The sequence below is a fragment of the Solanum stenotomum genome, chromosome 12 (assembly GCF_019186545.1).
Source record: "Solanum stenotomum isolate F172 chromosome 12, ASM1918654v1, whole genome shotgun sequence".
Classification (NCBI taxonomy): Eukaryota; Viridiplantae; Streptophyta; class Magnoliopsida; order Solanales; family Solanaceae; genus Solanum; species Solanum stenotomum.
In genome coordinates this window covers 46,105,130-46,118,691 of record NC_064293.1, presented here as the reverse complement: position 1 = coordinate 46,118,691, position 13,562 = coordinate 46,105,130, and the positions used below count along the sequence as shown (strand labels likewise).

Here is a 13,562-nt window from a genome sequence, read left to right as displayed (position 1 = left end):
ACTAAAAGCCCCTTCCAGGATAAGAACTTGACTAATTACAAACATTGTAAATACCCCCATGTTCTTGTTACTGAGCATTCAACAATCTCTTAAGCTTTGCACACCAACAAGTCCACAAATGTTCTCGTAAGATTGCAGATACAACTTCCTTTTCACAAGCATGGCATGCACTCACATTGCATATATGATCTCCCCGCTGCTATCAATATCAAGATCAGGCTCTGAATCCAAGTCATCCATGTCATCGTCCATCATTTCCAAGTTATACAAGCCAATTGGTGGTACTGTTGCCTCCGAGATTATTTGCATGATCGTATCAATGCTCTGCATTGGTTGCTCGGGTTCTTCAAACTGGTCACTAATCATCTTATCGTCTATTAAGTCCGCTGGAAGATTCTTTAAAAACCATACATGATTTCTGATTTCAGGCATTGTGATCCTCTGTGCCATGTGCAAAGGAAGATAACTTAAGCACAAGTGACAACTACAATCTATATTATCTTCAAGACTACTATGTAACACCCTTTTTGCAATATCTCAAAATGTTTTTCACACCTAAAGAAACTATAAAATTCTGGCTATTGTTCTCTTCTTTCCAGTTTAAGTTCCTATAACTAGTGTATGTATTTCCTACTATTACAAGTACAATACACTAGTCAAATTACATTCTTCAACCTCCTGCCAGTCAAACAGGTCTGTATAAGAAGGAACTTGGAATAACATATTTAAAGAGATGCCTTAAATTGGATGGTGGTCAGCAACTACAACAATAGGCAAGATTGGTTCAGATCATAATTGAAGTCCAAAAGCAATCACAATAGAAACATTCCAAAACTCCATCTACTCACTTCTGTGTACTGATTACTCTTAAAACCTCACTAACCTGTGCCGGATCTCCAACAAAGATCCGTGAGATTAAGTGGCGACATTCCTCAGATATCTGAATGTTCTCAGGAACAGAATACTGCACGCTCAGGATTCTCTGTGTAGCAAAAAAGTAGATTAAATTTTATTGTAATAAAAAATCCACAAGAAATTGGAACAAAATCATGACAATGATAAAGATGTACATTGATCGTCTTCCGAAAATCTTTTGGTTCATCAGGATCCTCAAAAGGGTAAGCACCCATTAACATGACATACAATGTCACTCCACACGACCAGACATCTGCAATCTGAAATAAAAACAATCAGTGATATTCTCCTGTAAAGTGCAAAAGTAAGCAACCATAATTGATAAACAGCAAGTACTCAACACATCAAAATACAAATTAAAGATGCACTTAGAATGAGGTGTTAACATCCTCGAAAGAAAAAAGACTTAACTTCATATGTTACAAGGCCATGGTTGAGGGTAAAATTCATGGATGGTAACCAAACTAATCTTTTATAGCCAGAAGTCACAAAACAAAATTTCATAACTAGAATATAAACAAATTCCCGTGTAACTTGCTTTATAAAGTAAAACCCACCAGATACCTTAAATCCGTCAACAGAAATATCCTTTACTATTTAAGCCATCACAAACCTACATAAGCTAGTTACAGAGAAAGTTGAGGTAGATTCTAGTTACATTACTTTGTTTTGTGACTTCTCTGCAATAGAAGTGTTCGTCCTTCCACTTCTCCCCCATCAGAAACGCAGCATCCCTTCACTATATAAACACACACAAGGTCTAATTTTTATGTTACATTTTGACAAGGTTGGTTAAGAGGAACCAACATTAGAGGTTGTCCAAATGGCCAGCGCTAACAGAATCTAGTCCCTTGGAACTTAGGTTCAGAAATAGCAAGGTTTTGTTTCTGAATTTATAACTGTGATTCATTTTTCTGAACAGAATCTCCCAACTTCTTGAACCTCGCTATTACGTATATAGCATAACTACAAATAACAGGACTGTACTAGCTATTGTGTGGAGATGAGGTCAAAACCCCAAAAAGGATATGAACCTAGACAGCTGGAAATACAAGATTGCTTACCCCAACATAATGCGGCCTCAAGCGAAATGGGCCACAAATGCTCCTTTAATTAGTTTCAGCTTTCTTTATATTTCAGTCACCCAGATATGTAGTTTTATAAGCTCCCTTAGGCACCTTTAAGATGGCTTAAATTTCATAATCTATTCATTCTTCTTTTTCTTTTTTTTTTTGGTGGGCAAGAGTCCAATGGTGAACCTGTGCACACTCCTATCCTATTTGCTCCTCCTTTTTTTTTTTTTTTTGAGAAAGTTAACTGGCTATTTGCTCCTCCTTTTTGGAGCACACTAATGGAAGGGGGGTCAAGTAAAGAAATCTACTGAATCCACTTATGCCTCTGTTCATCACGAAAACCATCTGCCCTCTTTTGGCGGACAAGAAGCATACTCAGCTGGACATTCCAGACAAGACAACAAGTAAATGTCAGTCAAATAAAAGCCCATTCAGAAGTGCAAGAAGGATTCATATGCATCAGAAAAGACGATTCCACAACAAAAATTATTGGTACTTGCTGTTATTACTTTGTTACATGAAGTAACAGTACTGACGCATTAAACCAATTTACCTTGCCATCATATTCTTTCCTCAACAGAACTTCTGGTGCAATATAAGCAGGAGTTCCCACAGTTGATTTTGGCTGTGAATGCAGCAGAGCAGACTGCGAAAAGTGCAAGTCATGATTAAGAAACCGGGGAATACATGTATACAGTTGTATATGTATCTTTGTATAGAATTCAGACCACCTAGATGATCCTGTCAGTGGCTAATGATGGGGCAGACCAATTACCTTGGAATACCCAAAATCACAAATTTTTAGCCGAGGAGCAGGGCTTCCATCAAGCAATGTATTTTCCAGCTTCAAGTCCCGATGACATACTTGCTTCAAGAAGAAATAGAACACAAACATGCTGAATAAATTTCCAAGATCTCCACATTTAATAAACTGAAAGAAACTGAGAAAATATTTCAGGGAAGTCCTTACCATGGAGTGACAGTAGCTGACACCAGATATAAGTTGCTGGAAGAAGAAGCGAGCCTGTGCACGAAGAGATTATGTAACCTCATAAATCTCGCACAGCTGTAACCACAGTGTCTTATAATATTAGCAGATTAAATACCTCATCCTCATTGAAGCGCCCTGCATTAGAAATTCTCTCAAAAAGCTCCCCACCAGATGCATACTCCATCACAATAGCAAGATGAGTTGGCGTCAGAATCACCTAGAGTAAAATTTCAAGCAAAAACCAGTCATACATGTATAACCACCTATCTAGGATCTAAAGGGGTAATCAATAGCAAACCTCTTTGAACCTAATTATGTTAGGATGCCTAAGGGACCTGTGATTGATTATCTCCCGCTGAACGTTTTCGTCTATCTGCAAGCCAGAAGATGGGAGAAGAAATGAGCAGTGTTATATGGAGCTGATATAATATCCACAACTAACTTGTCATCATACTGTTGAATTGATCCTTTCATCTAATGTGTCGAAGGGAGAGACTAGCAGTTGCTCCATTAAATGGTATACAATTGCAAGCAGTAGACCATGTCACATTTAAGCATTGGAGTACAATACAATACAAAGTTTCATCAATACTTATAGTTTTATTTGTTTATTTATTTCATTTATTGTTATGTTGTTGCAATTATTTTGCATAAAGAGCAAAACATATGATTAGAAATATCAAATAGATCTTTTTGGTTGTAGAAACACATATTATAGTAACTGCAGGTCAAGAAAGAATATAAACATGTTAAAGCATAAGTAACTTGAGGCAAAACATGGCTGTAGGCACGTGATTACAGTTAACCAGTAATACCTAAATAGAAATGCATGAATACAGCCTGGAAGACCATACGCCACAATTACAGTAGATACATTTTGCGTCTAAAAATCCACTGGAATAACTTATTTTACTGCAATAACTTTACTGTAATACTGTCCATTCCTCAGATTATCTACATATGGGAATGTCTAATATATTCACAAATATGAGTATGAGGGTTCCATACGCACTTATTGTCTAAATATGATCAAACCATGTTAGAGGCCCAACCATTTGTGGGTGTGAGTTACAGTCTCTCTATATGGTTTTGTTCTATCCTCATCTCTTGCACTAACTTCTCTTGTTGAGTTAAGTCCAACTTTTGAACATGGAACCAGAGCCAGACTCATCCATGATGTTTGATATTCAATGCTGGACTGACATTTACATTACTTGCGCTCCAGTTATTTAGTCCTAGGCGTGGGGATCAGTGTCATAAAGTCTCACAGTTGTTGAGAACTTGAGGGGTATGAGTTGTAGTCTCTTTTTTTTCTATAACAAATGTCATGCCAACTTGCGTGCACCTCGACTAATTCCACAAGGTACCTGCAACCTCACACAAACACATGTATTGGGTAACTCTGTCTATCAGAACTTGGACAAATAGGAAGAAATCACCTAGTATTTATTGTGGTATGAGTTGTAGTCTCTTTGTATCATCTTGCACAATTTTCACCTCTTGAGTTATAGCTTCTGGAATCGAGTTAAGTCCAGGTGTACTTTTCTTGACAAACCAGACAGAAGATTTCTCAAAGCAGAACCTTTCCCAGACAGTTAGAGCAGTAAATTGATTAGCACCCAGTGTACAAAAAATTACCAAGTGGTACATGTTACTACACCTACCAGAATACAAAGTTGAAGCTAAATCAGCCTCTTTTAGATAACCATTTTGATAGCTACCCGAAACAGCAGTAAATGATCAATGTTCTTACTCTGTTAAAGAGTTCAACGAATTTGTCACAACTATCCTGCTATAAATAAATCTGCTAAAAAGTAGTTCCGGAAACTCCCACCAATGAACGACCTTATTTAACATTCACAATTTATTAAAGGCAGATCTAAGATTACAAGTGCAGAGTACCACTATTCTCAATGTTCATCTGCACTTGGTAATAATTAAAGTATACTATAATTTAGAACTTCCTATATAAAACGAACCGACCAAACTTGCATTAATCTGATTATCTAGGCAAGGTTTGCAAAGAAAGAATACAACCCAAATTTACACCAGAAACATTGATTGCACAAAAATATCTTACCAAGAGCAGATAAAATTAATTCTATAAATCCAAATTTTACAGAGGGACCTAACCTTATCGCCTCTTTCGATATACTTGACAGCAACTAGCTCTTTAGTCTGCTTATCTGTCATCAACCTCGCAACGCCAAAGTTACCCGACCCGATATCTCTGACAAAATCGTACCGGTCACTATCGTGCATGATCGGCATATCCATACACGGTCCCGGACCTCGATCCATTTCGTTTGCTACCTCGGATTCAACTCAAACTAAGCTCGATTCACATCCCAGAGCTTTCTCACAAATGGCTACCAGTTACCGGAACTGGTGATCGGAGCTGAAGATTACGGGTTGACCAACCAACACAGAGAACCGAGAAGTGATAAGTCAATTTTAGCCTCAGATAAGAAGGTATATGTGAAGGAATGGAGGAGAAAGGTGGTGGTTTTTTCGTACTTTTTGACCTTTTTCCGGTAATGAAGTTTTTGGGGAAAGATATTTTATGAATGGTCGGCAAAGTAATGAAAATATCTTCTGTTTATTTAATTATTTATAATCTCTTTCTCTCTCTCTGCAACAGTTGAAATGGATTGATGAAGAAGAAAGTGACGAGAAGTTGGTAAGAGAAGAATAGAACGCCGTCGTTTTGATAAGATGGACGCTGGGAACGACGTCGTTTGAGGAAATCCTATCCATTAAAAATTGTTTTTATTTGCTAGTTGCGATAGCAACTGAATAGATGTTCCTTGTATTTACCCCACTTTTGTCTTTCTCTCTTTTTTTTATTTCTTTTTTCATTTTATATTAATTTTTGCGCTTTCTGTTGGTCAGTTTTGTGTAATAGGGATCGGGATAGAGATAGTAAGGATTGAGGGGGTTTGAAAATTTTCTATTATGAAGTATTATATTATTATATTTGATTATTATTGAGTATTTTTTTTATGTATATATGATATATGTTGATTTTTTTCTACTTTTGTTTTTTTTTATATTTAAAATTTTCTTAATAAAAATTTCGACTCTCCCTACGTAAGATTGGGGATGGACAACGAAAATTCATTTAGTATAATCAGCTAGAAAGCACTAGCTAGGCAAGTCATACCGGGATTTCCCTCTTCAATGGTACGGTACCAGCACGGTTTCATACACGGATTTGAGGGCATTTAGCTAGCCTATATCTCCATCTTTGCATCATATCCACAATTACTAGTTAGCAGTTTCACCTCCGTATTAAGGTCACGATCGATATCGTCACTAGCATCAAGATTCCTGCAAGTTTGGATCAATTGTGCTTGAGGGTGATTAGAGGAAATCAAATGAATCACAACATGCAAACAATATTCAAAATATGTTTGAAGTATGGTTTTATATGACAACTAAATGCATATTATGGTGCATTTTGAGGTGACCCTCGTTTTGAGTTAGAGAGGCATATTATGCTCAGTCTCTACATTTGTTGATGTTTTTGTTAGAAAGGTTAGGTCACCTAGAACTGTGTCTAAATATTAGTCAAGCTTTGAAGTTGTGTATTTTTTCAGTAGCTTCATCTACTATTTTTATGTTAATTATATATATATATATATATTACTATAATATATAAGTTTGTTACGTTCGACAATATTGGTAAAATAGCAAAGCTATTGTGTGTGGACAAGAGGGTTATAGATCTTTTGGTAGGTGTATTTATCCCACATTTGTTTCTGTCTACATAGTTAATTAAAATATCGTTTTATCGTAGACTAGTTGAAATTCTTTAGTATTATATAAATCTGAAAAAAAATGATAGGTAAAAATAATTTTAATGCACTATTTTAGCAAGTGAGCTTCTTTGACTTGCGTTGGAAAGATGGAGCAATCAAGTCTGGCCGAGTTCGATCCTCAATTTGGAAACTCGAGGAGGATTTTTGAACAAATGATGATTTGTAGGGCCAAAAAAAGCGATTCTTTGTGAAACTTGTCCAGTTACGAATGATTTACAAAATAACAGCTTTTCTGGATCAGCAAAGGAAAAGTGGCGGAAGCAGGAGGAGGATGAAGGTACTTGCTTTAATTTGTTTATAGCCTCGCCAAAATGCTAAGAACTTGCTTAATCTCTAGATATCGATCCGATCAGTGATAGTGTTTATTCTTGCAGCTGCTTTATTTCAAATTGTAAAGGGTTGTTGTGTATGTACCTAGAATTATTTGTCAACAGCGTTAGCTATATTTCTTAAATCTGCTTTTAATTACTCGCTATGTAGATTCAGATGAAGTACCCAAGAGAAAGGAAAAGCAGCATAATTGAGGAATTATTGTTCCCTTCCAGCTCTCTGGTGATGATCGATCTTGTGAAGTTTATTGGTACAGTAGAGACTGAATTGCCATATATAGTCCGGCTTTATTTAGAGAATTTGGGAGCAAAATAACTTGATGATGAACAGAAGACAAGCACATTCGCTCTCTGTACAGCTGAATGGCATTGACATCTATTAACGCCTATTGTTTTTAAGACGAGTTATATATTGGACATTTGTGGGACTACGCTGAGTATGTTGTTGTTGTTATAGAGTGGACTTTGCTATTTGCGCAAGGGTTCATTGCCATGTTTAGTTGTGTGTTGGTTGCATCATCAGTTTCTATTTTTGGAATTTCTGCTCTGCTCTGATTGACTCACTGTTTTCTAATTTCTTTACCTTGAAGGGGATCCATTTGATAATAACATGCGATGAGAAGTTGAAAGAACAGTTTCATTTTCCCAGCTTCACGAGAATCGTTGTAGCATTACTACTTACTACACAGTTTATAAAGGCAGAACAATGAATTGGTTGTGCATCAAACCTCAACGGATTTGAAATTTTGGATTGAGCTTTAAGTTTAAGCTAGATAGATACTTCTTTAGTTATCCTTCGTTTTGCATATGGTTTAGAGTTACTTTGAATGCTGTAGAAAATGTCTATGCCCTGACTTGTACCGTGTCTTATCATATGAGAAACGATCTTCATTTTGTCCAACCGTTTCAGTCCTGATTTACACTTAAGGGGTCGTTTTGTAGGTTGTATTTTTGTAGGTTGTATTAGAAGAAATAGTCCATGTATTATATAAGGTATTATTTAGTACTATATTTGATAGAAATTTGAGCCTGTGTATAACTAATCCATGGATTAGTTATACCTCCTACATGGTATTATATGATATATTACTAATAGGTCTAACCCATGGATTAGTTATACCTCCTACATGGTATTATATGATATATTACTAATAGGTCTAACCCATCAATGGCCCCTAAAGTTGACACAAACTTTCACTTATATACTTTAGCTAAGTTTTATTCATTTTAGACACTTCATGTCGCGTCTCGTTGTGTCATTTTGACACTTTTTGCTAACTAAACATAGTGCATGTGCTACACGAATTTTGAGCGCGTTAGAGACTTTTTTTTGTAAATATTCTGATTTTTTTTGTAAATATTTTCTTCTTCCTTGCTTTCTCCCTTCCATCTTCTCCACCTTCTACCATCCTCCATCACCACACAACTTTAAAAAAAAAATCTACAATACTTTACTAGGTTACACTCTTCGATTCTTCCATCTTCTTTGAAAATCGAATTTGCATCTTGATTTATATTCAAAAACAAAATCGATTTCAAGGGAACAAAAAAGAAATCAACTTCTTTCAAATGGAAAAACCGATTTACATTCTTACCTTCTCCATTGAAATTACATACTTAAATTGATTTCAAGGGATAAAAAAGAAATAAAGAACAACCTCCAATGAAAAAAAAGAAATTTATTCTACATATCCTTCATTGTAAATCTCAATCACAGTAGCACAAGAAATCATCTTCTTTTAAATGTCATATAAAAACTTTTTGATTTGGTATGATTTCCCTTATTCTCCTAACATATTTTACTTTGTGAACTAACCTATATTCTTGCCTTTTTGATGGAGAATAACATATGAAAAGGGGAAGGAGGCACAAGAAGAAGAAGAAAAGAGGTGGGGGCATGGGGTTTAGGATCTGGAAGAAAGAAAAAAGAAAGTAAAATTGAGTTTTTAAAACATAAAATAAAATTTTCACGTGTCACATACCAATTCGTTTATTTTTTCACGTAAGAGGCGTCTGGATGTACACACTTAAAAGGTGGTTTTGAAAATATAAAAAGTGTCAAAATGACACAATGAGGTTTGACATGAGGTGTTTTAAATGAACAAAGTTTGGTTAGGGTGTCCAAGTGAAAGTTGATGTCAACTTTAAGGGGTCAGTGATGGGTTAGGCTATTACTAATACCTTTCATTTGGAGGTATTAGTAATACATAGGATATAATACCATGGGATAAGTCTATGTTAAGACAAAAATATCCCTCAAATAGTTATTTTGTTTATTTTCTTGATTTTATGATTTATATTTGTACTAGTAAATTTATTTAAATAAATTAGCTTACAAATTATTTAGAGAGGATTGTTTGTTACTAAATAAATTCAATATAAATTAATACAAATTTGAAATGTGAGTTGTTTATTTGTATATGACGTTTGTTATATATATATATTTGCGTGGTTTTCTAATTATTTGTATTTTGAACAATTTTAAAAATTACGTACATATTAAAATTACAACTTGCAATTTTTATGTGTAAATGTAGATGGTTTATTCCATTTTACCATTGTTGACTGTCTTTTAGATTTTAAAAGTAGATGATTTATGTTTTTTTAATTTAAAAAATGACATTTTGTGAGTGATTAATTTATTAAGATGACAATTATTTATCCTCAAATAATTCAAGTGAAAAAATAGCAAACATGACAACAAAATTGTTCTTCTCATAGCTAGTTAATTAGAAGGACATAAAAAATAATATTGTCTGGCAACAATCTACATTGACCCAATCACATAATAATTCAAGGGTATAATTGGAAAGAAACTTTTTATAGAGTTTTAATTCAAACACAAGATGAGGTGGGAAACAATGAGTCAAACACTTGGTAAAAATAAAAATTAATCCTTGCACTACTAATCTCTGCATTACTAATTCATGCGTTATTAGTCCCTGCGTTATTAATCTTTGTACCAAACAATCCCTATATAGGGTCGTTTGGTTTGAATTCAAGTTATGATGGGATTAATTATGATAGGATAAATTATGATGGGATTAGTTATGATGAGACTATTTTTTATTGAGTGTTTGGTTTGTTGTATTCAAAATAATAAATTTTAAGAACAATTTATTTTTTTACAAAAATGCCCTTCATGAATGTAAAAAGTGATGTATAAAAAGGGTTTAAAGAGACATTTTTGTCATTTACTTATTTTATCCCGGGATTACTATACCACCCAAGGGAAATGATAACTTATCCCGGTACTAATTATTAATCCCGGGATAAGTTATCCCAGACTTGCCAACCAAACAACAAATTAAGTAGTACTATAATTTAATCTCATGACTATTTGGTATTATACTTCACACCAAACGACCCTAAGTGTCTTGTTATTATTTATTTTATTTTTAAAAAAAATAAGAGAATTTCGATCACCGTTGGAATAGTGTAGTGTGGCAGAGTAGTTTGAAAAGAAAGTGAAGTAGAGATTAAAGGAATGGTGCATATGATAGAAAGGCCAAGTTGCCAAGTAACGTTCACAAGAAAGAAACAAGAATATGAGAATCATAATTCCCGTAATGGAAGTGTCCAATTTTGACAAAAGGGTGTGAAAAAAGAGTGAACCACAGTGAAGATACATAGTTGGAAACACGTGGGGGCATTTACCCCAAAAGTTGAGAAAAAAACAGAGAACAAAATCCCAAATTGGGTAAATGGTGTATGGTACCGTTCTTCAACTATCTCATCACAATTGGGTGTTTGATGCCTTTTGATAAAAATAACAAGAATCAGAATCATTGCCAAATGTATGAGCCTTATCTGAGTGAAAAAATCTGATTGCTACCGGCCTGATTTTTAGGCGTGAAATGAGGAGATACGCAGTATTGAGAGTATTTGCATTACTAAACTCGAATTTTTGCTATGTATTGTAATTTTTTTAAAACTATCACTATTTCGAGTAAATAAAGGAACTTAGTTTGGTCTGTCATGTAATTTGATGTTGAAAATGAATAATGTGGAATTTGGATGTAGAGTAAATAATATTTTTGGATAACATGCTTCGTCGAAGCCCACTAATTATGAGTTGGAGTGCTTGAAGGATGTCATATTTGTCAAAACCACGTTTCGACAAACCAAATTCGTAAATCTTGACCTAGCATCTCCAGTTCAGATTCCATCCAAGNAAAATATGAAATGTTCACTTTCACCAAACAACTAATGCTTCCTGCAATACCCACCTAATAATACCAAAGGAAAGACAAAAATGAAGTAAAATAAATACTCCTTAACTTATCTAGATGAAAAAAATTAAATTATAATAAAGAAAAACGTATCAATACTCGATAAATTTCATATATAATGAATGAGCTAGTTATGTTTTAGATGACATAGTATTCGTTTGACTTTGGAACACATCAAATAATCAAGTGCAACAAAATCTAAAATAACAAAGTAAAAATCTTGAAATGTCATTGAAAACTAATCAAAATGGATTGAATTTTTTCCACAATAGAAGACTATAAAGCCACAAAATTGATCCAAACAACCCTTGGCCTTTCCACTTCCTTTATTCCCATATGTAACTTCTGCCTCTTCATACCTCCAATATCAGTTTTTCTGTTGTGATATAAATGGAACTACTAATTGATACTATATTTTTAGGAGTTAATTTAAAGATAATATTAATAGTCACATCTTCAAAGAATGTCTCGTATACTGTACTTGATGATGAATTCAAAGGATGCCTCGTATACTGTACTTGATGTTGAATCATAATAAATTTTTCAAAACATCTGATTTGGACTTCAAAGTCACTAACAAATTTAACATAATATTTAATACTCCCTCCGTCCCTATTTACTTGTCCATATTTCCTTTTTTGGTTGTCCCTATTTAGTTGTCCATTTTGACAAATCAAGAAAGGACAACAAATTTTTTCCTATTATACCCTTATTTACACTTCTTGAAAATTGTAAAAGTGTATGTTGTTTCCCTCTAATTTGTTTCACTTTAATTCAAATAAGTGGTTGTAATTTTAAAGTGAAAAGTTGTCATAAGGGTAAAATTGTAACTTCACTGTGCTAATCATTGTTGCCTTAATCTGTGTGCCATTTCTAAAGTGGACAACTAAAAAGGGACGGAGGGAGTATTTTATAACTAATTAAATATTTTATAACATTTTAATTTAACATGGGGCAAAATGGTAAATCAACTTTGCAATTAGAGCCTTCCCACTTATAATAATAATAATAATAATAATAATAATAATAATAATAATAATAATATATATATATATATATATATATATATATTTGTGTGATTTTCTAATTATTTGTACTTTGAACAATTTTAAAATTACGTACATATTAAAATTACAACTTGCAATTTTTATGTGTAAATGTAAATTGTTTATTTCATTTTACCATTGTTGACCGTCTTTTAGATTTTAAAAGTAGATGATTTATGTTTTTTAAATTTAAAAAATGACATTTTGTGAGTGATCAATTTATTAAGATGACAATTATTTATCCTCAAATAATTCAAGTGAAAAAATAGCAAACATGACAACAAAATTGTTCTTCTCATAGCTAGTTAATTAGAAGGCCATAAAAAATAATATTGTCCGGCAACTATCTACCTTAACCCAATTACATAATAATTCAAGGGTATAATTGAAAAGAAACTTTTTATAGAGTTTTAATTCAAACACAAGATGAGGTGAGAAACAATGAGTCAAACACTTGATAAAAATAAACTCTGCATTACTAATCCTTGCACTTCTAATCTCTGCATTACTAATCCATGCGTTATTAGTCCTTGCGTTATTAATTTTTGTACCAAACGATCCCTAAGTGTCTTATTATTATTTATTTATTTTCCAAAAAAAAAAAAGAGAATTTCGATCACCGTTGGAATAGTGTAGTGCGGCAGAGTAGTTTGAAAAGAAAGTGAAGTAGATATTAAAGGAATGGTGCATATGATAGAAAGGCCAAGTTGCCAAGTAACGTTCACAAGAAACAAGAAAATGAGAATCATAATTCCCGTAATGGAAGTGTCCAATTTTGACAAAAGGGTGTGAAAAAGAGTGAACCACAGTGAAGATACATAGTTGGAAACACGTGAGATTTACCCCAAAAGTTGAGAAAGAAACAGAGAACAAAATCCCAAATTGGGTAAATGGTGTATGGTACCGTTCTTCAACTATCTCACAATTGGGTGTTTGATGCCTTCTGATAAAAATAACAAGAATCAGAATCATTGCCACCTGTATGAGCCTTATCTGAGTGAAAAAATCTGATTGCTACCAGCCTGATTTTTAGGCGTGAAATGAGGAGATACGCAGTATTGAGAGTATTTGCATTACTAAACTCGAATTTTTGCTATGTATTGTAATTTTTTTAAAACTATCACTATTTCGAGTAAATAAAGGAACTTAGTTTGG

The 13,562-nt window shown here is 33.7% G+C and overlaps 2 protein-coding genes across 3 annotated transcripts in view; both read right to left on the bottom strand.

Annotated features, from left to right (window-relative positions):
* Window positions 1-13,562, bottom strand: part of LOC125848869 (geraniol 8-hydroxylase-like) — a 77,064-nt gene that overhangs the window by 31,459 nt on the left and 32,043 nt on the right. The gene's annotated exons all lie outside the window — the stretch shown is intronic.
* On the bottom strand, window positions 54-5,632 carry LOC125848873 (serine/threonine-protein kinase SRK2I-like). Of its 2 annotated transcripts, none has more exons than XM_049528818.1 (9): window positions 5,113-5,632; window positions 3,278-3,352; window positions 3,095-3,196; window positions 2,959-3,012; window positions 2,764-2,856; window positions 2,542-2,634; window positions 1,071-1,175; window positions 884-982; window positions 54-441 (listed from the first exon to the last, which is right to left on the bottom strand). In XM_049528818.1, the coding sequence occupies exons 1-9, from the start codon at window positions 5,278-5,280 to the stop codon at window positions 172-174; spliced, it is 1,059 nt and encodes a 352-aa protein (XP_049384775.1). In that variant the 5' UTR covers window positions 5,281-5,632; the 3' UTR covers window positions 54-171. The 2 variants fall into 2 exon arrangements, with proteins under 2 accessions (XP_049384775.1, XP_049384776.1); XM_049528819.1 differs by lacking the exon at window positions 5,113-5,632 and adding an exon at window positions 3,434-3,505.